This window comes from Volvox carteri (assembly GCF_000143455.1).
Source record: "Volvox carteri f. nagariensis unplaced genomic scaffold VOLCAscaffold_19, whole genome shotgun sequence".
Taxonomy (NCBI): Eukaryota; Viridiplantae; Chlorophyta; class Chlorophyceae; order Chlamydomonadales; family Volvocaceae; genus Volvox; species Volvox carteri.
This window is the reverse complement of record NW_003307562.1, coordinates 1041101-1067516: the sequence shown is the minus strand read 5'-3', so window position 1 is coordinate 1067516 and position 26416 is coordinate 1041101. Positions and strand designations below refer to the sequence as shown.

At 56.8% G+C, this 26416-nt stretch overlaps 2 protein-coding genes across 2 annotated transcripts; one reads left to right on the top strand and one right to left on the bottom strand.

Moving 5' to 3' along the window:
- Positions 1–15101, bottom strand: VOLCADRAFT_104784 (uncharacterized protein; the record flags this gene model as incomplete). Its single annotated transcript, XM_002950497.1, has 18 exons — positions 1–963; positions 1099–1427; positions 1470–2249; positions 2412–2930; positions 3624–4119; positions 4565–4935; positions 5284–5539; positions 6321–6464; positions 7734–7824; positions 8447–8586; positions 8966–9003; positions 10519–10984; positions 11912–11964; positions 12491–12633; positions 12789–13018; positions 13246–13316; positions 14089–14262; positions 14660–15101. 18 exons carry the CDS (start codon positions 15099–15101, stop codon positions 1–3), a joined length of 5706 nt encoding a protein of 1901 aa, XP_002950543.1.
- On the top strand, positions 14889–26416 carry VOLCADRAFT_117616 (uncharacterized protein; the record flags this gene model as incomplete). The annotated part of the gene is made up of 20 exons (XM_002950606.1): positions 14889–15184; positions 16072–16130; positions 16775–16828; positions 17062–17118; positions 17467–17586; positions 18101–18223; positions 18527–18677; positions 19132–19200; positions 19844–19983; positions 20367–20433; positions 20838–20872; positions 21911–22028; positions 22393–22452; positions 22928–23051; positions 23294–23787; positions 24016–24087; positions 24493–24561; positions 25159–25328; positions 25610–25675; positions 26243–26416. Coding segments are annotated over 20 exons (2517 nt in total), but the record flags the coding sequence as incomplete, so codon positions are not given.

Sequence of the window (26416 nt, the reverse complement as noted above, 5' to 3'; positions counted from 1 at the left end):
TTACCGTGCGACGTCCGTACGAGGCCCCGGCACTGCCGTCTCGGACGTGACGGTTGGCGGTTGGTGGAAACTACCAACGAAAGGGCCCGTCGGCGCGGCCGTTGTCACTGTGCCCATGATAAAACCCGCCGCAACGCCACCGTTGCTACTACCGCCGCCGTCGCCGCCGCCGTCCCCGCCGTCAGCCAGCGGAACCTCTTGCACGGCATGTACGACAGATACGACAGCCGAGGGCACCGTGCTGTGTGTGCTGCCTTCGGAAGATGTACGAAACTCCTTCACTGGCGCCAAAAGGTCGTGCTGGAAGAGCGGCGGCGGCGGCGGCGGCGAAGGTAGCGGCGCCGCCAAGGTCAGCGACAACAAATCCAGCGCCTGGCGCTTCCGCCGGGGCTCCTCGACGTTGAATCCACAATTGTCTTCTCCACTAGCACCGGCGAGGGCAACGCCGGGGAGGAGTCCTGTACTGCATACTTCCCCGCCGCCGCCGCCAGGGCCGCCACTGCCGCCGCCAGCGGCTCCCACCACTGCTCCCACCCCCGCCACTCCAATCGCATTGACCGTTCCGTCACCGCCTCCGTCGTGTTGTACGCCGTTGGCGCCACCTGCCGTACTGCCGCCGGCGCTGCCCTCCCTGCAGCGGACTCGCGTAGGCGGCGTGGCAACATTCACAGAAAGCCCTGTCCCAGGAAGAGGCGACCAAAGTACGATGCCGCCACCAGAGGCGTGGACAGCGTTCAGCTGCGGCTGTAGCGCACCAGTGGAGTCAATAGTTTGAACTGGCTGTTGCATGGCCGCCGCCGCCGCCGGCTGGCCTGTATTCGCATGGCCTGTATTGGTAATGGTAGTTGGGGCGGCGGCGGTGCCGCCGCCGCAATGATCGGGCCCACTGAGGTACGGCAGCTGGTTGCCGAACGATTGACCAGCCGCGGCGGCGGCAAACTGGATCTCTAGCGGCGGCTGGGGCTGCGGAGCCTGGCGATGCTGAGTTGCGTTTGTGTTTTGCTCTGCTAAAGCGTGGTAGACGTCACCGCCGCCGCCGCCGCCGCCGCCACCATCACCGTCGTCGCCACTGCCGCCTTTGCTGGCTTTGTACCCGACCAGCTGCGCCCCATCCCCGGCTCCCGGGATACCAGATCGACGGAGCGACGTGTCGTACGACGTTGCCGCCGCCAATACTGCATCCCAATGCGCCTGTTGCGGCGCAGCAGACGCGTCGTACGGCACCAGAACCGTGCCAGCTGGGCTGTCGCATTCACCGCTGACAACGACGACGCCGCTGGCGTTGCCACCGGCAGCAGCAACAGCGGCAGCATCGTACGGCAGCCCTTGCATTGTCTGTTCGGTCGTGGCGTGGTCATACCGCTCCATTTCCGTACATAGCGCCTCCTGTTGTGCCAGCCAAGCCTCCGCCGCTGCAACACTCTCGTCTGACGGTATCGGCAGATGAGGGGGAAAGGAGGAAAGCTCACGGGCGTCACCCGCCGCCACCGCCGCGACGGTGGCGGCACCAGCACCCGCCAGCCCCGCGAGCGCCGTCAGACCGCCGTAATAGTTGTACGACAAATTCGCTCCCGTCGCAGCCCTGCCAAAAACCTCGCCGGGGCCCCAATCAGCCCAGGGCGGCTGGGAGGTGGCGGCGGCGCCGCCAACACCGTCACCGCCGCCGCCGCCAGGGCCGCGGCGTTGACCGTCTTCGTCGGCAACCGCCGTCAAAGGCCTCAGTGGATACGTCCACTCAGGTTGCAATCGCTTGACATCCGTCATACCATCGCCGCCGCCGCCGCCGCCACCTCTACCTTCCTTGCCCGCGGCAGCGGCGGCGGCGCCGCCTTCTGCTACAGCTGCCACCAGTCCGGCTTGCTGCAGGACATCGCTTGTGGATCGCCAAGGCATCGGCCAGGAATCCCGAGCCACGTCCCCGGGCAGTGGCGGCGGCGGCGGCTGCTGCTGCTGCAGCGGCTGCGCCGAATATGCCGACAGCTGCTGTTGTTGCTGGTGAAGCTGTAGCGGGTGATAGGTGCGGAGATACTGTTCTGCTTCAGCGTTGCGACCCGTGGGCCTCATGTCCCAGTGTCCCGCCACACCACCGTCGCTGCGGCTCAATGCCCGCCGTACAAGTCTACCTCCGCCGCCGTCATCGTGCGCGCCGCTGCCACCAGTGCAGTGCCCGCCGCGCATGAAGCGGTCACCGTCCCCGTCACCATCACCGCCGCCGCCGCTGCTGAAGCCGCCGAGCCCAGGCACGGCGCCTGCGAAGTGTACGGCATCCCCCCTTGCGGCGGCATCTGTGGCGGCGCCAGCGGCAGTAGCAGCGGCGGCGGCGGCAGCGCCATTCAGCTGAGCGGCCGGCGCGGAGTGATAGCTTTGCAGTACGCCACTGTCGCTCGATTGCCGTACCACGTTCAGTTGACCGTTGAAGCTCATGCGACTCCCGGTTAGTCCCAACGGCCGGAACGGGTCATCTGGCGGTTGTGGCTGCGGCGGCGATGCGGCGGCGCTAGCCGTACAAGAGGGATCACCCGTGGGTCGCGGCTGTAGCATCCGGCTAACCGGCGTCTGCGGCGGGAATTGGCCGTAGCCGCCGCTGGCGCCCCGACTCTGTGCATGATGCTGGGCTGTACGGTGTTCCTGCACCACTGAATCGTTGTACGGACATTGTACGGGCGCGTACGGCGGAAAGTTATCGCCAACGGCTTGCGGGCGCGTGGACCCGGAGGGGCCCGGGGTGGAGAGTCCGCTGCCGCTGCGAACCCCGCTTGGAAGCGTTTGCTGCTGCGGCTGCTGCTGCTGCTGCTGCTGCGGGGCAGGCTGCTGCGGCGGCTGCTGCGGCTGCGGCGGCTGTGAAGTACGCTGAGTCAGGTGCTGGTGATGTTGTTGTGGGTAATGGTGATGGCTCAGAGGTGGCCCGCCGCTCGTACCGCGACCATCGACTGCAGGTTTGGCAAGAGGACAACACTTGGGAGGTGAGATCTTCACGTCGGCAACGACCTGGACGACCAACAACCTCGACGATCAACGACCTGGACGACCAACAACCTCGACGATCAACGACCTGGACGACCAACAACCTCGACGATCAACGACCTGGACGACCAACAACCTCGACGATCAAGGGCTCTCCTCCGCCAGTCCTAATGCGGCACTTCGGTCATTGGCTACACTGCTACTGCTACACTGCTACTGCTGCAGTTCTACACTGCTACTGCTACACTGCTACTGCTGCAGTTCTACACTGCTACTGCTACTGCTGCACTGCTACTGCTACACTGCTACTGCTACACTGCTACTGCTGCACTGCTACACTGCTACTGCTACATTGTTACTGCTGCACTGCTGCACTGCTACTGCTGCACTGCTACTGCTACACTGCTATGTCGACTTGTTCCGATACTGGATGCCACCTGGATGCATCACATCATGGCATTACATAATGGCTTCTCGCGGAGTGATTTCGCGGCGGAATGCAAACAAAACAAAAAAAAGTCACCTTGCGGAGGACGGGGGACCAAGATCAAAAATGCTGACGCCGGAACGAAACGCACCATTCCAAACACCGCCTCCGCCGCACGGGGGCTCCACACAACCCACCAATAAACCCACCACACCACGACACCAGGACTCACCCCGTGAAGGCGAGGGTGCGGGTGGAGCGGCAGCAGGAGCGCTGCCGCCATCGCCGACGTTGCCGCCGTGCCGGACGCCGCCAGCCGCCGCCGCCGCCGCCGCCGCCGGTACCCCTTGATACCCGACAACTACCGGACCCAAGGCGGAGCCCTCGTGGCGGAATGCGGAATGCGATGCATCCATGCTGTACAACCCCGTATGATCCGTACAGCCGCCGTACGGATGTACAGTGTCGTACACTAGACACGACTCCTGGGCGGAGGCGCCCTCCTGGATGGCGCCAGGGGTGATGACGCCGCCGCCGCGATCCGCGACGTCGCCCGACGGCATCCGGTGTACGACACCCGAAGCTCCGGCGGCAGCGGCGGCAGCTGTGGCGGCGGACGACTGCCTCGGCGTGCTGTCCCAACCCAGTGACCCCGACAGGGGCCGTTGTTCTCGTTGCTCCGCTGGTGGTTGTGGCGGTTGTTGTGGTTGCTGCTGCTGCTGTTGCTGCTGCAAGCGCATCATATCGTGCAAGGATTGCTTATACTCCAAATCCAGCAAATCCTGATTCTGTCGTACCGGCACCGTACGGCAGTACGGCAGTAACATTCGCAGTGTGGCAGCAAAACACGTTGGCGCGAGGCGGGCGCGCGATTGCTTTACTTGTTACTGCGAGCGCATTGGAAAAGATGTACGAGACACCCCACCCTCAACGAACAGAAGCCCTCCTCTACGAACCGCGCCTAAGCGTTACTGCGAAATGCGCGTGAAAAAAATATTGGTGTTGTGGTGAACCTGTTGTTCCCGTTGGCTCTCCTGCGTGCGCTGTGCACGGGGGGAAAGTCTCGGCACTTCTTTCGACAACGGGAGAGCAATGCTAAAGCCAGGAATGCCATATTCTTAGGGACCATTAGCGCTCGGCGTACGGCGCTTCTATCGTACATGTTAAGCTTACCTCATGCACCATTGGATCTATACAATCGACCATGTACGGCAGGCCGCCGCTGCCGCTCCAGAACCCGCCGCCGCCGCCGCCGCCGCCACAACCCAGCAAGTCCGAATGCGACCAACCGCTCCCATCGTACACCGCCGCCGCGCCAGGGCTCAACGGCTGCCTGTCACCGGCAGCGGCGGCGGGGCCGTACGTCGATATGTTCGACGGAGGCAGCGGCGGAACCGTCAGCGGCGGCGACACGCCGCCGGTGCCTCGATAGCCCCATGATGACGATCCACCCCCGCCGCCGCCGCCGCCACCACCACCACCGCCGCCGCTGCCGCCGGGTGAGCATTGCCACGGTAGCGCCCCGCCGCCGCCGCCGCTGGCGCCTATTGCCGTACCCACAAAACACCACAGCCACGGCGCGAAGTAAAGATCAGTTCATAATGCGAATGTCGAGACCCGTGAACCAGCTCGTCTAATGTTGTGTCCGATGGGTCAGGTCTTGCTCGACCAGGCCCAGTCCGTCCCAACCCAATCGACCCATCCACTCATCAACACATTGAGTCGACTCATTCAGACAGCTGCCTCGAGCAGCTTATTGCCTATTGCTCGTGTCGTATCGTGCGAGATACGGCACATGTACGGACGACTATTATTACCAAAGACCACACTTCTGTTCCGCCGTACTCTCTTCCCCTCCCCCCACCCCAACCACCACGCACATACATACACACCTGCCGTACCAACGCCGCCGCTGCGGCTGCCAACACCGACCATTCCGCTACTGCCAATCGGACCGCCGCCCGTGCTGCCAGGCTTGTTCGTACCCGGCATCATGCCGTACAAGTCGCACTCGTCGTCGCCGAAGATGGTCACGGGAGGCTCCGGGGGGGACTCGGCCAGCATGGTGCGACCCGGGTAGCGCCCGGCTGCGTGTGTTTGCCGCGTGGCTTCCTTTCCGTGACTTCGGAGCAGCCGTACAACTTCGTTCTACGATCATCACGACGGGGGGGAGGAATGGGGTCTCGGACGAGGAGGGGTTGGCCGGCAACACAACACAACACAACACAACACAACACAACACAACACAACACAACACAACACAACACAACACAACACAACACAACACAACACAACACAACACAACACAACACAACACAACACAACACAACACAACACAACACAACCATCAAACGGCCAAACAACGGCATAAGTTGTGCGGAGTGTGGAGTGGGAATTCGCCCCCTCGGGATTCGGAGTTGGTGGTCGTTAATAGGCTGTACGACCAACGCTACGCGAACCGGCCGCGGGGTAGCGGGGGTTAGTGTTGAGCTAATCGTACAGGAATACACACACCACCGACCGACATCCCCCTCCTCCTCCTCCTCCTCCTCGTCTTCACCACCACCAGCACCGCCACCAGCATAATTTTTGAATGAATCCACCAATGGGGGGAATTGAATTGACGCAAAGGAGAGAAAGAAAGAACACACTGCCACCCTCTGTGATGATGCCGTACACTTTCCCCGCCTCCCCAACAACCCTCTCACACACCCCGTCTCACCTCTCCTCCCTAACCAACCCCCGCCCCGTCAACCATCACACATATTTACAGACAAACACTCAGCCATGCTGAGCTGATACTGATCCCGATTCAAATGTCGATCGGCTGACCCGATTAGAATTCTTATCCCGACACAAGCTGCTGGGAAAATTGGTTTAAACCGGCCCGAACGACCCACGGGTCGCAGAAAAAAAAGCGATCACGCACCCGGTGCAGTGGCCGGCGACCATTGTACGGCAGAATGAGCGGCATGAGCTCGGAGTACGTGTCCGACACGTAGTTGAGTACGGTATCGGTTCCCCGACATCGTATCGCCATAACGTCGTGCGCCTTGGCAGCATGCTCCTCGACCTAAATTTGTTGATATATGCGGATTAATTGAGGTAGGGATCGGTTAGGGATTTCCAGGTCTAGAAGTGGTCCGAAAAGAAAGGATTCCATTTTGGGAAGACAATGCGGGCAAAGTGAACAGGAGGAGCACATAAGAAGGAAAAAAAGCCTGCAAGCATGACGCACCTTCCCGATTTTGACTTTATTTTTTTTCAAACTTTGTGTACTCGTCTCAGTTGATTCGAGTGGGTGAGGTTCTGGAGAAGTTTTCTGCGTTCCTTTTAAGTGACTGGGATCAGTTCAGCCAAGGGGGTGATCCGCGTGTGTTCCAAGGTAAAGGGGTTTCGCTTTGCAGGTATCATAACTGGATGGGCTCCCCTTCACCTGCAAAAGAGGGCTCTGATCCCACAGGCTATTTGCGTGTTTATTTGCCGGTCAACCAGTTGCGTATGGTTGCCAAATTCCGTCTTTGTTGTTGGCCTTTGGAGGTCAACAAAGGGCACCATAGGCCGAGAGAGTGCCGTACGTGTCAGGTCTGTACGTCGGGTAAGGTTGAGGATGAATATCATGTGCTTATGGAGTGTGAGGCGTATACTGAGTTGCGTAATAGGTTTCTGATGAACGTTGAAGACACTGATATGCGCAAGGTATTTCTTAATACCAATCCGAGGAAAATCGCTACTTTCCTTACTGAGGTTTTCGATGAGCGTCAACAGCGTGCTCTGGAGCCTCACGGCTCGTGAGGGCACCCGCCGCGTCGGCGGCGGAAATACTGTAACCACAATACAATTAAAGTGGTTTTATAGGTTTTAGGGTTGGCTTTGAGACAGCTTAAGTCCCCATTTAGGCAATAAGATTAAAACCTGGAACCCGCAGAAAACAACGGAGGGATGTTCGTCGGTGGATCACTTGTCCTTATTAACATTAGCATTTTTGGTGTGTGTGTGTGTGTGTGTGTGTGTGTGTGTGTGTGTGTGATGGAACACACATGGTCATGGGGTGGCGTATCCCCCCTCACCACCAGCAACCCGGCCAACACGAGCCGAGGGCTCAAGGGCTGCCAGATCGCCCCTGCAAGAACCCTCCTACCTCGCACTTAACACAAAGACAAATCACGTGGGAGAGGGTACTAACGACCAAAGCAACTAACTGACCGAAAGCGCATGGTACGCGGCGGGACGCAACATGTCTGGCGTCAAATCCAGATATGCCTGCCGTGCCGATCTATATGGCAAGCTAATTCCATGTCGCCGTACCAGGTACGGCAACCTGGATTTCATTCAAACCCACCTCAAAACCACCCAGGTACACCTGCCGTCGCTCCTCCCAGATATGGGCCTCCCACCGCTTAGTACGACGGTGCCGTGTCACGCCACGATACCTTGGTGCGGCGGCGGTAGGCGGCGAGGCGGACGGTTCGGTGGCGGCGGCGCCGCCGGCGATAGAGCCGGAGGCCGTGCCACCGCCGCCATCAGGAACAGATGTACGGCCGGTATTGTCCGACGCCGTTGGTGTCGTCGTTGGTACGGCAGTTGAGTACGATGGGTTTTCGTTAAGTCGCGCAGCGGTGGAGTTGTTGTTGTTGTTGGCGGCGGTGGCGACGGCAGAGGATCCCGGAAAGGGGGGAACGGTGGCGAGGAAGGGGCTAGTGCGGGGTTAGAAGGAGCATACGCGCGGAGGGGGCGGAGGGAGCATGAGAGGGGGACAAATACGACGGCCATTGATACAATAACCCCCCGAGGCCATTTCCGTACTTCGGCCCAACCACCCTCTTAGCCTTCTTTCCGTTTCCAATTGCAACAACCACGCAGTCCGTCCCGACTGCCATTGCAACTACCAAACAGTTGTCCCAACCGCCAAAAGATGCAAAAAAGAGCACTTTTTTGCTTACTCAAACGAGGTACATGAGAAGAAGTGTAATAAAAGCACCACAGAAAAAGCGACTGATTCAGGATCTTACAAAATAATGCAACTAAATAGATAATCACCTCTCTCATTCTTACTTCGAACTGGTGCCGATGGGCCCGCGCCGAGTCTTCAGGTCCAGAGCCAACGTCATGCCGCCCACCGTCAGCGTCGGTGCACGCCGGGCGCTGCGACCCATCAGCGCCGCCAGCGCCGTCATGAAGCGCTCGCACATGTCCTGGGGGGGGGTGAGGGGGTAAGACGAACCACGAACGAGTAAGGGCGGGGGTGAGGGGGTGAAACCCACCATGGTTCGTGCGCTCACGGGGGAAGCCCAGGAGTGACATGAGTGGTCCTTAAATCCATGACACGGAGCAGCAGCAGTAGCAGTAGCAGCAGTAGCAGTAGCAGCAGCAACAGCAGTAGCAGCAGCAGTAGCGGTTGCAGCAGTAGCGGCAGCAGTTGCCGAAGGAGTAGAAAAGGCTCAGTTAAGGAACCCTAAAAGTCTAGACTAAAAGACCTACCAATACTTCCACGTAAACTGAACTAAAACTGAACTAAAACTGAACTAAAACTGAACTAAAACTGAACTAAAACTGAACTAAAACCCAAGCTACCTGGTGCACCTCCGGCGGCACCGGAGGAGGTTTGGGAGCTGGCGCCATATCGAGGGAGGGGTGGGGGGGGTGGGGGTGCGCCAGCAGCGGCGGCGGCGGCGGAAGCGGAAGCGCAGCCGATGCCGGTAGTTGCAGTGGCGGCATGCTGCCGCCGCCGCCGCCGCCGCCGCTGCCAATGCGGACCAAGCTGCCGCCTCCGCCTCCGCCACCGCCTCCGCCACCGCCGCCGTCATGCCCGCCGGTCATAAACCCTGATATCGGCAAGGTCACTCCCTGTTGCGGTTGGTTGAGCAGCACTAGTGCTGAGGCAACTCCGCGACTTTGTGGCGACGTCTCTATCTGATGATTAGGTTTTAGGGCATGATGGTAGGTCTGGTGCTGAGGCTGGTGGTGGTGGTAATGGTGGTGTTGCGCTTGCTGCTGCTGCTGCTGCTGCTGGTGGTGTTGGGTGTTTTCAGGAGGCATTAAGTGCTGTTGTTGTTGTTGTTGTTGTTGTTGTTGCTGCTGCTGCTGCTGCTGCTGCTGCTGATATTGCTGTTGGTGTTGGTGTTGGTGTTGTTGCTGCGGTGGCGGCTGCTGCGGCGGCGTCAACGTTGTGTACAGCAGCTGCTGATGCTGGAGATGCGGCCGCGGCACTTGGTACTGCGAGCTGCTGCCGCCGCTTCCACCGCTGCAGCCGCATCCGCCGTCAGGAACAGCCACCGCTGATGGCGGAGACGCGCTGCCGTACGGCGACGGCGAACTGTACGACATGCCACCGTGGCAGTGGTACATGTGTTGGTGGTAGTACTGCTCCTGCTGCGATTGCTGCGGGTGGTGTGGGCTCACGGCGTGCTGTGTACGGCGTTGATTGCTCTGGTGCATGCCTGGCGGCACAACGTTACCGCCGCTTCCCCTTCGAACATCCATGCCCCTCCCCTTTTCGCCGTCCTCTTGTTTTAATCGTACAAAGTCAAGCGCACTCAACGATTTGAACTCCACCGCAGCAGCAGCGGTGGCGCCTGCCGCCGCCGTCGCGGAAGCCCCTGCCGCAATCCCAGGCTCCCAATCCGTACATCTCCGGTCGCCGCCGCTGCCGCCGCCGCCGCCACCGCCGCTAGCGACCATTGCCGTGCCACCGCTGCTGCCGCTTGCGCTTCCGCTACCGCCAGCAGCGCAGCCGCCGCTTTGCCGACGGCTACTGCCGGACCGCCGCTCCCGTGACGGTTGAGGTAACCGCTGAAACGGTTGGCCGTTTCCCTGCTGTTGAGGTGGCGTCTGTGCTTGTAACTGCGGCTGCTGCTGCTGCTGTTGATGCTGTTGATGCTGCTGCGGCTGCTGTGGCTGCTGATGCTGCTGTGGCTGCTGATGCTGCTGTGGCTGCTGAAGGTGCAGCATGTGTTGTTGGTGCTGCCGGGTATGGCGATGTTGATGGTAATTCTGTTGCTCCTGCTCCTGATGCAATGGCAGCGAGTGCGGGTGCGAAAGTGGAGGATATGTTGGCAACGGCGCCGCCAAATGAACCGCCGGCGGCTCGGCGGCGCCTCGGCGAACATGGTTGACGACATTCGTACGGCGGTGCGTCTGCGGCGGCTGCGCCAAATGAGACTGTGACGCCGACGCCGCCGACGCGGACGTCGCGTCCTCGGCCGTTTCGGACCAGTCGCCGGAGACAGCGCCGCCGCCGCCGCCGCCGCCGCCGCGGCGGAGGCGGCCCGCGGCTCCAGCGGCAGCCGTCGAGCTTCCTTGCACATTCAGCACTGCTTGCACCGCCGCCGCTGGCGCCGCCGCCGCGGCCACGGGACTAGGACTGCTTCGTACTCGCGGGTGTTCTGCGGATGGGGCACCCTCGTCCATATCCTCGTCTCTGATGTCAATGGCGTAGGGCCCCGTGCGCTGCGGCTGGGCCTGGGGCTGTTGGTTGTTGTATTGATGAGGCTGCTGGAGTTGAGAAGATTGCCCAAGAAGGCCATGTGAGGATGAGGACATGGAGGCGGAGTGCTGCTGCCTGAAGGCGCGCGCCCGACCGCCCACGCGGTCCTGCGCGCGCGACGAGCCAAACGCTTCGCAGACCGAATCGGCCCTTTGCGTTACTTGTGTCGCGTTAGAAAGAATGCATAAAACTCTAGTGCCTATTATCTTATTTGAGGCTTTCCTGCTATTAAGTGCGCTGCAAGGGCTGTGATTTTTGAGGAGCTGACCAGGAGAGGAAAAGGCAACAGCTTGGTGTCGTGTAGAAAATTTCCCGCAGGGCACCACAGCCAAGAACGAACGAAGAGCTCAAAAAGCTGTCAAGCAACGCAAGCAAGCCCTGTAGGCGGGAAAAGTTTTACATGTAACAGGGAAGACAAGGTTCACTAACGGCCGGAGCAGGACGGGAGATCAATGCGCTTTACGAAGGAGCAATACATGCGTTAGCTTAGATCTTAGATAATCTTCATGCCATAAATTGGAGCAAGTAGCCGAAGCTGCGTTCAAGGTCAGTTGCCTCTATGGAAGGGGTAATGTTCAAAAATTCACTTGCGAAGCGCACACAGGGTCTACATGGCCTCGAATTCACCTGTTGATTTACATGCAAGGCAACACACATCTTTACCCGCACCTTTTCGGCGGAGTCAAAACTTCTCAAGCACTGTCCCCAGGTACCTCTCTTCACGCAGTAGTTGAAACGGGGTGATATTAAAGCAAGAACTGTAACCGTATTCCCATTTGCCGACAAAGCCAGTGGTTTGCGGAAAAACAAGGAAATTAGCAAGGGCCAGGCAAATACAATCCTCCAACAACAAGCAAACCCTGCCAAACTGCCGAACGACTTAGGTAAGTTTATATGTTTGGATAGGGGTAGGATGTGTCAACGGCATCGAATACCTTATGCCGAGGGACGAGAGTCGGGCGGCGCCTGAAGCGCGGGCCCTTCAGGTGATGCTCTGACCCATGGGTCACCTGCCGCTAGGGCGCTATCCTAACGTAACCCAGATGCAGCAAAGCCTGAAAAGATGAAGTCTGTGCGAAATTGGCGTCTGCATGGCCAGGGGTGTGTTCAGCACTCACGGAAAGCTTTCAATTACAGTGTCCAAGGGGGCTTGAGATGTTTCAGTCAGCCATAGAAGGTCCCCGAACCTGATGCTTTCATTTACACGACAGATAATTAATGAGTCGAAAAAATATCAAAAAGTTCCGGATCGCAGTACCAGACGTCAGCGAAAATGAACTGAACATTGAAATCTAGCTCTCGCCAACACGTTCTTGACGGCGTGAAAGCGTCAACGGTTCACAGTTCGTTTCACGTAAGGGATTCTTACGCCTAAGAGTAAATGACGAAACTTAGCAATCAGCGCATAAGCGTCACAACGGAACTCCCCAACAAGAATAATACATTGAGAAGCGCCTATTTGCCCGATTTGCTTCCGAACCCCTTTGCGCCTTTTGCCGCGCCCTTGCCACCCTTCCCTTGACGACCGGAGCGCTCCCGCAGCTCCAGATCTGACTCCCGCGCAGAAATACCACTTTGTGGCCGTTGCATTGATACCACAGAAATTGGCGCACCACCATTGCTGACGGTAGTAACGGCAGGAGCAGTAACAGCTAGCGGCTTCGTTGTCGCTGCCACAGATTTCTGCAAACCTCTTGCAACCCATTGCTGTGTTGCGTACTTGGTGTCGATCGCATCTTCGGCTGTGTGAAGCGACCTGTAAACAGGAGCAAAGGCGTTATAACCAAGATGCGCAATTTTCCTCCTGCCGACAACAGCTTTCTGTGAAATTTTTGGACGTCAACGCAAGACAGGAAATCAGGCCTTAGGTTATGCCTCATGTTACGTCTTCTATTTGTAATCGCTACGCACCTGACATCCGAACTGCCATCCGAAAAGGCGGGAAAGAACAGCAGCGCCTTGCCTTTGACCGGCTGCACCGCCAGGCCCAAATAGTCAAACCGCGTGGCGCCACCGCGCGGCACGTCGTTGAGATAGACTAACAACGTAGCATGCCGCTGAAAGCCGTTGGATGCTGCCAGATGAGGTGGGAAACCATCCTCATGAGCCAGGAAATGCTGACCTGTCTCGTACCGTGCCACCTGCCGTGTGACCCAAAGCAGAAACGCAACCGCATAGGCATCAGAGGATATCAGCCATTAGAGAGCAACACAAGAGGCCAATCACAAACTTAGGCTCAGGCTTGAACTAAAATGCGACAGCGCGCTCGCATACGTTCCTACCCTTCTCGGCAATTCCTTCCTATTTCCAATCCTTCCCGGTGTCCCCCTTTCCTAAGCATAAGGACTGCTGCCTCCTCGGCATCCACCTGCAATGCCTCGTAGCAATACTGGCCAGCCCGCGGCATCTTTCCTGAAGGTCCCCATGCGGGACCCTTGTCTGAAACATGGGGAACGGGGTAGGGATATGGGGAATAAGACATTTTCTTTTCTTTAGGGAAAGAAAAAAATTCAAGAACGAAAAGAATCCAGGTCGCGGAGAAAATATGTTGGTTTCCTTGCAAGGAAATTGCCAAGTCATGTACCCTTTGGGAACCTTCGACGAAAAAGACCGACCAGAGCTGGTCTGGGGCGATGTAGTTGCGCTTCCCAAGGGCCGCCTAAAGACCATACCAATAATTCCGCGATCGTTCCTGACTGTAGCCAGTAAATCTGCCGTGTGCCACATGACGCACGTCCAGTCATGTCCTAATCCTAGAAGTGAAAACACGAACACAGTCACCCATGTCAGGCTGCAAGGCGGCAAGCACTTAAATTTATCACAAACATAAAGCCTTTTAAACATATAGCAAAAACGCATCATCTCCCTCCCATATCATGCCATTAACAATAACAAAAACAATGGCAAAACCGGCACACCCCACCACAACGGCAACAGCAGGAACGCGAATCGCTAAGTTTGGGCTAGGTATGAGTGTCTTGCCCCTCCCCAGCTTTTCCTCGCCTCTTACCCTCCCTACAGCGCGGCTCAGTGTGCTCGTGAGTCATAACCAAGCTCCCATCTGTGATGTAAACAGCATTACCGTTTAACCCAATTCTCAGCAGCTGTCACCACCGCTGACTGACATACATACAGCCCCTGACATACCGCTCCTCCGGAACTCATTACCGCACGTGCCCGCACCCTCTTCCTCCCTTATCGCTGCACCTACCCGCCCTGAGGAGTTTCTTGCCGCGGGACTGAAGCTCCGAAACCACGTTGTCCATGGCCGGGCCCGCCACACCCGGCGTTACCATCATGCTCGTACTTGTACGACGGTTGCTCGCGGCGTTGCCATACAACGACGACACGTTGGACGAGCCAATACGGCTAGCTTGCATTCGGCCTTGGAATTATGGTACGGGTGTACCGTGTAGCGCCCATGAGTCGAGAGGGCATGGGGCGTGAGGCCATGAGGGAATCAGCAAGGGACATCACACATACACACATCACACAAGAACATCATCTGGGATCACCACCATTACCACCACCATCATCATCACCACCACTATCATTATCATTATCAGCATCATCATCAGCATCATCATCACCATCATCATCACCACCACTATCATTATCATCATCAGCAGCAGCAGCAACAAGGAGACAGCGACAGTGGCCGTTATCCGTAAGGTCCACAGGCCCCTGCGGACGAAAGCTAAATGTGCAGGCCTCGGGGCGAGCGGCGGCTGGCATGATGACCGGGCCTCAGCCATCCAGGACAGCGCCGGGAACTCGCTCACCTGACGACTCCGCCTGTTGCACCATCCGGTCACACTCCTCCGCCGTCAAGAAGCCGTCCACCGTAATGACGGGCGGATCCAGATGGAGCAACCGCAAGCCCGGCCAGTGCAGATCCACGGGCATGTAGTCCGATGCAAGCAGCGACTCCACCTCCGAAACCACCTCTGCTGGAAGATCCCCTGGAGCTACCCCGCTGGCCGGCGCGCCGCCGCCGGGCAGCGGCCGCAGCGGCCGGGCGTTGGGAGGCAGGGCAAGGGTCCCCACCGCTGTGGAGGCTGCAGCTGCGGCCGCCCTTCGGGCGGCCCGCTCCCGCTCGCGACGTGCAATAAGGTCTCCCATTTGCTCTCCCGCGGCGAAGTTTAAGGGTGTGGAGGCTTTGCTGAAGAGCCCTTCGGGGTCCCAGGTGGTGCCTAGCAAAGTGGCTTCTGATGCTGAAGGCATGGATGTGTCTGCAAGGGTGTCTGCGGCGATTGCGCCCTCGGTGTTTGGGAAGGACGGTGACGCACAGCAGCGCCATGCCGTGGGTAAGCGGGGAAATGATGTTGTGGTCCACGAGGGCGTCCTGGCTCTGCTCGCACGCATGGAGGACAGACGACCGCCACAGCCTGAGGCACGGAAGTAATTGACGTTCTCGGATGCAGGCAAAGTTTATGCAAGTAATTGAAAGAAGTTGACTTACAGGGAACGCAATCCATCAGGGGCCTCATTCCTGAGAGTTTTGCTTTAAATGATGATTCTACAATGTGATATGCTACTTTCAGTATAATAATCTTTAGGCTCCTTTCCAAAATGCGAATTGCGGGTAGTTTGTGCAAATTACAGGGCACAGCTTGATTGAAAAGCTACAACCTATCATTATAAAAGAAGCTGTCCTCAGGCAAATCTGGGACTCCAAGTTACTGCTCCGGAACGCACAACCTGTACGGCGCTTGATCTTATCGGCACGTCGGGTTGCGGAATTGGTGCGGAACGCACAATAACGTTGTGGAGCTCTTGGCGTAAGCAAATGAAGGCACACAGAAGGGGCAAGTATAGAATCCTAGGATTGACCAAATGCTAGCTTTCGCTTAAGGTCAGGGAATAACCTGCTCGAGGTACGGGACAAGGTACGGGACCTCGTGGACACCCGAGTCATGACCAGGTAGTGCGCTAAAGCAATCTCATGCTGCTACTTTGACATATGCCATTTGGGGTTTTAGGCGGGGGTGAATAGGCGGCATGGTGCGCCGGCATGGTGCGTAGGACAGCATACCTGGAAACGGAGACCGCGTCCATCCAGGTCAATCATCGTACTTCAAGCATCCCGAAACGGTTAACATCTCCACGTAGTTGCCAGTTTGAAAGGAAACAGTTTGAAAGCAACCCGCTTTCCCAGTTCATCGCCACTACATCTGAAATCACGGCCCTGTAGGAACACTTTCCGCAAGCGACGTTATCTCGCTTTCCACCGTTGCCTGCGGACTTAGCACGGTAGGCTCGGTAATTAGAGATCATCAGTGGGTCCTCAAGGAAAAATACATGTGTACTACTGAGTCTTCCTGCGAGACTTTCGTGAGCCCTCGTGCTGTGCACCGGCATTTCACGCTGCCGTGCCGTACGCTCACAGTGTACAGTGAACATGCGTCACCTCAGCTGAACTAAGATCAATGTATTTTCTAGCATTTCTGTAATCCTTCTTAGTTTTGAGCACTTCAGCTTGAACACGCGGACTAAGGCATACTAATCCAGTTTAAACTTAGTCCTTAGGTTTTCTTCTGCGAGGAAAATGGCTTACGGTGGCTTTGGTGATGCTAATCTTGGAGCTAGTCAATTCGGGGGAGGTGGCTTTATGGCCAGGTATGCTAAGCGATGGCGGGAAGCCGCAAGCTGGGATTTTAGTTGGGCTTGACTTGTCTTCTCAACAACATACAATCGCAGTCCGGCACCTGGTCATGACAATCAGTATGGTGGTGGTCAACAAAAGGTTGGTCCGCAGTTAAGAGGTCACATGGTATAAACCTGTACTTGGGGCCAGGCGACCATAATTATGTTAGACTCTGTTACTGAATGTAAACAATTGCGATTCAGGTCGGAACCTGCGATGACTTTTCCGAATGGTTTGGCCCCAATTGCAGGGCCGCAACCAGCATAACTCCCTCCGAGCATTCACCATCCGGCACTTGTTAAAGGTGCGCCCCGCTGCGAGGACACTACTTCAATGCAATCCAGATTCTGACTCAGCAGCAAACCCATTGGCGGACGGACGCACGGCCTAATCGAGAGCCCCATCCCCATATCGCCCCATAAAAGCACACGACTAGCCCAAGGATGCCAGGGCACCATTTTGGACGACCCACCTTCACGATCTCGGACGTTACAGATAACAGACATTGATGGATGTCGCGCCTTTGGGCTTTTGCAGGAAATCGTCAACGCCGACGACGAACGCTACATGGCTGACGGGCACGACATCTCAACGGTGCGTGAGCCAACACACCAAATGCGTCAACCTGTCCGGGTGACAGGCCCCCAAGACAGGTTATCTTCTACGCTCCTCTACCACTGCATTGCATAGGGTTGCAAAACCCATAGCCTGAGGCAAGAGCGGTTCTTTGTGCCAAGACCACAGCACGGTTGCTCACCAATTCTGCCATCACGCATGACGTTCTCACTCTCTCTCTCTATGTCCCTGTGCAAGCGCTTCCGAATTTCCCTCATCAAAACCTCCTGCTCCTGCTGCATCTACCGCTGTTCCACGGGCTGCGACAAGCTGGCGTGTGGGGACCTTACAGTGGGGTCCTTAAGTGTCTCTCCTCTTCCGCCGCAGGTGACTGTTGTGGGAAAGGTGACCGCCTACCAGGAGGGGCCCACGCGAGTGATACTTCAAGTGTACGACGGTACGGCCAGCATAGAGGTTTGCAGCTGGGTGGACGACATGGATGCACAGGTCGGGTGTTTTGGGAACATGGGGGCCACGGGGTAGAGAGGTACACGGGATAGAGGATGGGTTGTGCGGAGAACCACCGAGTAGGCCAAGCTATGACGATTTGCAACCGGAACGTTGGTGATTGGGGTATTGGTGGTTATGTTCTATTCTCCTCCTGCCTGCTGGCGGTGTTCTCCTCTTCGGCCCCATGCATGCTGCTGTTGGCGATTTTTGGGTTAGGTTAGGCGGCATCTTGAAGAAGAACCCATAATGGCACCCTCCGGGAGGAATGTCTCGAATCAGCGGGTGAATCGGGACGTTGGTGTGGTGGCGTCGGGACCGTAAGCGGAGGGGCATGGGCCGCCGATCTGCCATGCATCCCAGAACGAATAGTTACAAACACACACACACACACACACACACAGGCGTGAGCGCGCGCGCGTGCACACACACATGGCACCGTGTTCTTTGGTGCTGGGCTTTTGCGTAAGCGGTATTCCGTCCTAACATTCTCAACGCTGTCTATATAACGCAGGCCCAGAAGCGAGTCGATTGGCAGGTCGGGAGGTACGTCCGCGTGTACGGCAACCTAAAGACATTTGAAAGGAAACGCAGCATTACCGCCTTCGCCGTGAAGCCGATTACCGATCACAACGAGGTAAGGCCCGGTAGAGGTAGTCACCAGCACCAGTACCGATTTCTGGACGGTCTTTTATTTCAAACCGACCAGGCCCCAGCTAGCACTCTCCCTTTTTCTCTCCCTCTTTTTCCCCCGTCTCTGTCTCTCTTTCCCTATGGCGTTGTCACGCAAAACCCCAAGGCCTTTTTTTACAAGTGTTGGGTGTCAGTTTGTGCAGACGCAGCAAGAAGGTGATAATGGTTTGCACCTTAGGCAATTCTGCACCGCTCATTGGCACTACCAACAACACCGCTACAAACAACACCATCACCACCATCACAGGTGACGTACCACTTCCTCCAGAGCATCATGCAGCACCTGCATCTGACCAAGGGAGCGCCGCCCGCGGGTCAGTCCACTGGTGGCGCGATGCCGGCCGGCGGCAGGACTCCCGGTGGCGGCAGTTTGTACGGCGGCATGTCGGGGGCGGGAGGTAGGTTTGGGCTTGGGTACGGTGATAGGGGATCGGGGATGCTGAAGGCGGGGCATGAAGGAAAAGGCACGCAGACGTACATCTGCCTGGCACTGACGCAGAAAGGAAGGAGGGTGACGGTCAGGAAACTTGAAATCTGAGGGGAGAGGGTTTACGGTGGCGGGGAAATCGATTACGTTGCTTATGGCGACCCTTCCGGATCTTGCGGACCCTCCTTTTTGATGACTCCAATCGACAAAACGCCGTAATCCGTAACGCGGGTTCCACAACGTGCGCGGCGCTCCTCCTCAACAATCCTCCTCTTAAATCTTTTGCGTTCCGCCCGGCGACTCTCTTCGCCGCTCCAGTGCACATCCTCCATGAACCCCAAAACCCTATTGCCATTTGCCGCTCCCAAACCGACCCTGGCTTTCCCCTGAGCGCTAAGGACACGATGACGCGATTCCTGCCGCAGGCGGCGGCTACGGCGGCATGGCGCAGGCAGGCTATGGTGGCGGTGCTGCTGCCGCTTCTGGCCTTCCTGGTACGATTTTGTCGTACGTATTGTGTTCCCAATAGAATTCGGTTGTGACTTGTGCGGAGCTGTATTGCTAATAAGTGGGTATTGCTACCCGTAAGAGCATGGTCCACAATCGGAGAAGGGCGTTGTTGCCCTTGGGAGAGGAGGGAGGGGTTTCCGGGTACGAAACATCCAGCCCAGAAACGTCAGCCTGGCCGGGCCGGGCCACCCCCGGCCTCCGCCCGCGTCGGCCAGCTCAAGCAGAGGAGCATTCTGCAGGGATGAGCTGTCGCCCGCCTGGTCCTGCGTGAAGGCTGTATGCCATCATTCTGCTCCGCCCTCGTGCGCCGCTGCGGAATCTGCGATGACAGGGCCCCGCCGCCTCCCATACATGGGAATTGCTTGTTATTTCAATCGTTGTATCAATAAAGCTGCTCAAGTGGTTTACCCCCTAAAACCCTAAGTGGCTTCACTTGATTGCATCCAAAAAAACATTTACTTCCCGCTTATGTAGTCATCTGTGAGCGGGAGCTTGTACTGAAAAGTTGCACGCAGTTTTTATTGGAGAATGGCTTTTTAGGAGTCCATGGTGCTGATGCAGGAACATGCTGAGGAAGTGTGTGTGTGTGTGTTTTTACGCGGGCCCTCTCCTCCGACCCTCCCACAGGCGGCGATATCGCCATGGACCTAAAGCACGTGTACAACCAGCAGCGCGCGCTTTCTTCGACCCACGGCTTAGGCATCGAGGAGGCGCTTCAGGAGCTGCGCAATATGGGGCGGAACTACAATCTACAGCAAGTTGCTCAAGTGGGTGGGGGGGCTGGGGGCGTGTCTTTGGGTGCCGGTCTGGGAGAGGGAAGCACACCCTACGAGCTGAGTGTGATGCTGCTATGGTGGGAGATGGCTGAGGCTGGGTGGTGACTTAGACTGGGAGGTGGCTAGAAGTAGCGCTGGGAATTAGGGAGACCAAACGGCCCCAACATGCTGTGGTCACAGCGCGTCGGAAAGGGCGGAACATCGCAGACTTCAAAGCATACGTACATATTCCGTCCTTCCCGGCTCCTTCCCGGGGCTTATACAGACGGACCCCACCCCCGGACGTGTGCGGAACCTGTAACTCAGATGACATGCATTCAGCATCAGCAAAATGTGTTTGGTGTATCGTCTCTCGTCCCTTCCGCTTTTTGCAGGCGTGTGAGGTTTTGGCCGCGGAGGGTGTGCTGTACAGCACCATTAACGACACGACCTACAAGTCATGTGCGCAATAGAGCGGAGCGACTCTTCTGAGGAGCCGCGTATGTGGAGACCCGTACGGCAGTGCTTGCCTGTATGTCTTGATATCTATACTTGCTTTTGTTTCCGCGGGCAGTGAATGGCCGGAGACTACATTATTCGGAGGTCTAAATGGGGGGAGTTGTGTGTTTCGGCATTTTGGCTGGGGTGAGGAAGGTGGGGAAGGGATTAGGAAGTTGTAATCCTCTGAGGCCATGACGGGCCGTGGCTGCTGTGCTGGCGGATGCGATCAGCAGCGCATTAGTTGCCCTATTGGCATCCACAGGGATCTTCAGCCGAGGACTGTTGGTGGTCGCGTGGTGTCTGTTGCCCAGCACTGGGCGGCATCGAGATGCCACACCACGCCTTCTTGCGTGTTCCGGCTCCAGGCTGCTGCGTGGCAATAATGCGGCCAATGGTGCCTGTCAGGAGAGAGGTTGTTTGGTGTGCCATCAATGCACACATTGCTTTGGGTACTTTGTTACTTTGAATGATTGTTCGACGGAATTGGGTTGTGATGGTGTTGAAATACGGTGCTTTCCTAGTCTTGCATGTCGCGTGCATGTGCGCAGCGCCAGTTTCGACGCTGTTCAAGTGGGATTTGCGGAGGTGACCGGCTAACTGGTCTCCATGGGCCCGTTGCCATTTGACTATGACTATGCCATTTGACTCACAGCGATTGGCATGACGGGTCTGCAGAGGTTTGGGGGTTTGATTCCCGCTTGATGCAACGCTTTTGTAAAGTGCAACTCGGTCGGTTTGATTCGTTGTTAAAGGATTGAGGACTGGCTATTTCGGCTTTCCCTTTGGGGCTACCCAATTGGGTCGGTGTTGGGCGGAGGCATTTCAATTTACAAGTGCTCGGAGGCCCGTGGCCTCAGTAATATGCGTCCAAGGGAATATTTGCTATTCGTGCTTTGGTTTCGGAGACATGATATAGGGGTTCGGACGCCCACGACAAAGGAACTAGCGCGGTCTCAACAAAAGTCGATTGCTTACATTATTGAATACCAATTGAACATATTGAGTTTCGCGCCGTGGCGGAGGTTGAGGCTTCCGCTTACACCCTCCTGTAGGTCAGTTCCACAGTAGCCGAGCGGTCTGGTAGTTTGTAGCTGTAGCATATCTAATATTATGTTTCATTAAGTTATCACTGACGAAACCTTTGGAATCGGATAAACTGAGTGGAAAGAAGTCCTGCGAAGATGCTCAAGCGCTCTGAACGTCCAATGCCAACATTGCCCCAAACGTTATTTCATGGACAGCGGCAGTCAACAGCTGCGAATTTACAACATGAATTGCTTTCGTACAAGCAGTTGAACTTTCCCACCCAGAGGCTTCCACTTCTTCCCTTAGATCCACGTCATCCCTTATCCTGACTAGGGAATGGCAAGTATCCCGTCCCCTTCAACGAAGAGATAACCAAGTTTCCCGCCACTGCCTTCCTGGCCCCCTTTTCCAGGTGCCGAAAGCAGCCGTAATGCGCAGCTCGCAGCGTGCGCTGCTGGCATTGCTGCTGGCAGCGTCACTGGCGGCGCCAACGCTGGCCGCTCGCCCCTCCGCTCTGCTGATTAACACCGGTACGCTCCCACCCATAAGCTAAACTAGTCCCAAATGCCCCCGTGTTCATCCACAATCAGCAACAGCTCCGTGTCTTCCTGATCCACACCAGTCTAAATCCCACCCATTATCTTGTTCATCCTGGTGAACAAGGCAAGCAGCCGAGCGAGGATCCGCGATGTACAAAACTTCGCAGCCAAGTTAATATCGCCACTGTTTGGCTGCTTCAAAATTGCACCCTACCGCCTGCCTAGTGTCATTGCCCGCACCCTGCCTTTTGATGCGTCCTTGCGTCACTCCCACTCCCGCCGCCCCATCTGTCGTGCCACCCTCCCCGGTTCTCGGTTAATTGGTTGGTTGGTTGGTCGGTTGGCGGCTGCGCAGATGACGGCTTGACTCGTCCAGACGACTGTCTTGACGATGACGACTGCCGGCGCTCGGAAGGTATGTTTGTTTCAAACTGGTCACACGGCTGGCTTTTTCAACTTCCAGTAAGGTTATGTGAGGACGGTTGGGCGGCTTAAGACGTCGATATCCGTTGTTGTTTTAAGGTAACTCTGTACTCTACTTCACTCCCCTTGCCAAGATTTGCCTTGATAGTGTTTAAACCCGCTTTGGCGGCATCTTGAGCCTTTCGCAATCATCTGCGAATGCCTATCAAAAAACGAATTTGACCATCAGCCGATACCAGCCGGCCATTAATGTCCATCCCCAGTGTTAAGACCAGCAAAGCGCCGGACCCCCGTTGGGTCCTATTACTGTGGTTACCATTCACTGGTATATGAGTGTCGGTCATTTCCAACACCCAGCCTGTATCATTTGCGGCATGCTTCTGCATGCTTCTTCTTGTCGTTATACCGAAATCTAATCCAGCCATGGACCCCCGGCCCCATATATATATCATCACACAAACCCGCAGTTTGTGTCAATGGCGGTTGCTTAGCGGTGAAGGACGACGGTGAGTCGTGTCGTCAAGATGAAGAGTGCCGCTCCGGAACCTGTCGGAGAAGCTGGTGGCCCACTGGCTCCGTTTGCGTCACCCCGTAAGTGGACTGAGGCCACTGGGCTTGGGTTGGACGCCGTAACTGCGAAGAGCAAACGGCCAAGAGGTTCGTGCTCCTCTTTTCTGTGCTGTGGCCTAATGTAAATAAGGCCCATCGGTTGTTCTTTGCGATCTATTTTAGCATCGCCACTGTACCACCCCTGCGCTGCCGCAGTGACAGGGCCGTCGTGACTAATGCCGTCATTGCCATTCTTGACGCCGCCGCGGCCGGTGATGTCGCAGGTGCTCTGCTGACGAGGATTGTCCCTCGAGGGCACCCTTCTGTAACACTTCTCCGTACATGAGCCGAGTGCCGGGTGGTTCTCGCAGCAGTGACGGCGGCGCCGCCACTGCCGCCGCCATGGCTGTCCTGACCAGGCCCATCAGCACCACTGCTCTTGGTGATGCTGCTGCTGCTGGTGGTGTTGCTGCTGACGAGGGGATTGCGTTGAAGCGCGATGACGAGGATGACGAGGATGATGACGAAGACGAGGATGACGAAGATGATGACGACGACGAGGATGATGATGATGATGATGATGATGACGACGATGATGATGATGATGATGATGATGATGATGATGATGATGATGATGATGATGATGATGGTGACGATGATGACGATGACGATGATGATGAGGACGAGGACGAGGATGAGGACGATGGGGATGAGGAGGGGGATGGGCATTATAAAGGCCACGGTCGACATGAGGTGGAGCGCCATGAAGACCATCACGGTAAGGAGGCGGCATCGCAGTGGGGGAGAGGACACGAGAGGAGTCGAGCGGAGAAGTAAAAAAGCGGCAAAAAAGAAACATGAAACAAAGGGACAAGCAGATAAATGATAGGTAGACAAAGAGAGGTGAGGAATGAAAGAATAGGCGAAAGTAAAAAATAATATCGCAATGGTTTGACCGCATTGAAAAGAATTGGACTAATCGTACTTGTCGTACGATGCCATGCAGGCCACCGCGGCTGGAAAGCCAGGAGGGCTGCTCTGGCTGAGGGGCCGACAGACGATGCAGAAGACTCGGCCGGTGAGGGCGCCACGGGGGGTTGTGGATCGTTGGGGGCTACTGGGGTTGCCTGTTGAGGCGCTGCCTTTGCCACTAGCTCTCCGCTGGCTCTGCACGAACATGCGTCGCACAGATTGCCTTCCCGAGTACGAAATGGTGCGGGAGGTGGATGGATGAGTGGGCGCCAATGGGGCGCCAATTTGGGCGCCAATGGGGCGCCAATTTGGGCGCCAATCTAGATAGGTGCCCGGGGTGCGCAGCCACTTGGTGGTGATGGTAGCTATGGAGGTGGATGGGGTGGGGTGGGGTGGGGTGGGATGCAGTGTTTCTACCTTCCCAACTTCCCCATTGACTGCTACTGCATGGCGATGGTAGTGGTGGTGGTGATGGTGGTAATGGCAAATGCTTTTGTCTGTCACAACACAGGCAAAGATGGCGACGATCCGCATGCTGATGGCGGCCACGACCAAGACCAGGACCACGACCACGACCATGGTACGCGGACAGGGAGGGGGGTTTAGCAGCCATAGCATTTTATAAAAAGTTTTGTAATGGCTGTGGCGGCGCTCACTCTTAACTTTCCCTCCCTTCTCCCCTCCCTACTCCCCTCTTGTTCACTTTCTCTCCCGCCCTCTTCACGTGCACTGTTGACACTTTGCTTCTGCATTATCGCCATATGATTCCCTCCCTCTCTCGCGAGATGGTTTCGGGGGCACATCGGAACGCATGCGTCCAAAACACCCTCGCCCCCACAAGCCCACCCTCTTCCTCGCGGCGGTCTTATCTTACGGCGTATCTTCCACTTGGCAGCAGCCTTTCATGTCTCTTACTAAAGCACTCCCAACCAACACAGCCAACTTCTTTCTTACGTGCACAATTCATCACACGACCGCTTCACTTCGTGTGTTGCAGTCCCCCGGGCCCAACGTCCCGAGCTGTTCGGGTACCATCTGGGCCCTGCACCTGCACCTGCTCCCTGTCTTGGATTCCCCAACTAGTCGCCCATCCACCCAACCGCTGCTCCGCGAGATCCGTGCTCCTCCCAACACTCTCAGGCTCCCGTCAACTGCCCACCCCTGCATGTGCTTGCAGACCATGACCACGATCACGATCACGACCACGACGGTCCTCAGCCGGGCGACGCCGCGAGCGATGTCATTTCGACGGCTGGTGTCGAGACACAGACATCGACATCGACATCGACACGCGAGGCACGCAGTGGCGGCAAAGAGACGAACGGTCGTTGTGTGCAGTGCATGGAGGTGAGCACATGTGTGTTGTAGGTGTAATGTTTTTTAAAGGTTACCCAAATGTTTTTTTAAGGTTACCCAAAGGTCGTGTTTCTGGCGCTGCATTCCTGGTGCCTCGTGCGTGTGTATGTATGTATGTGTGTGTGTGCACGCATTTGCAGAGCCTTGCTTCTGCTTCTGCTGTCTATTAATGGTGCTGATTCTGGCGCCCACTGCTTCTCTCCACCACTGGGAGTGGTCGCATCTCTTGTCTGCACACCGCATGAACCTCCTCGTTTTCTTCCGTGGTGTAGGACAAGGACTGCGTGGAGGGCTATTACTGCGACCGTGGCTTTCGGAAGACCGCCCACTCTTGTGTGGTAAGGGGTGACGGTGACCCCCGTCGTCTTTGGGCCAGCAGTGGAGCGGGGGGGGGGGGGAGGGAGAGACACCGGGAGGTGATGTGCATAGAAAAAAGGAAACATCATCAGGAAAAGAAAAACATTTGGAAGCGTTAGGTGCGATAGACGCCGCCGTTTAGGGACATTGAAAGTATGAAAAGGGTCAAGCCTCTACTGCCAGCTTCCTGTTTTTTTTCTTCACTGGAGAATTACATTCTAAGGCAGCCGTACGGCATAATTGGTTCATGATGCTGACGTGTCTTCCGCATGGAGAGATGTTCAATAGGTGCTCTCGTTTCAAGGAGAGGTGCCAATTTCATGAAACGGTTGGAGAGGTACATATATCGGGGAGAGGCCGACTCATATCGCACGGCCTCCCAGCACGAAAATGATGGGCTTTTCCCTTTTGCCATGTATGACATGCATGTGGCTGTGCCTGCGCCATCGCTTGGGTGTGATGCTTGCTGTCTGCCGATCTGTCTTGTCGCGTTTGTTTGTCTGTCTGTCTGTCTGCCTGTCCATGCTTCTCCCTGCACCGGGGTGCAGGAGCTGGGCAAGGAGTGTTCGTCGTACGGCGACTGTAGCATGGGCGAGTACTGCGATTCCTCCAGCAAGCACTGCAAGCCGTACTTCTTGGGTGGGATGGTCAAGCGTTTGGGCAAAATTGCCACGATTGAGGCTGAGTCCGTGGCGGTCAGCGCACGAGAGGCACGGCTGTGA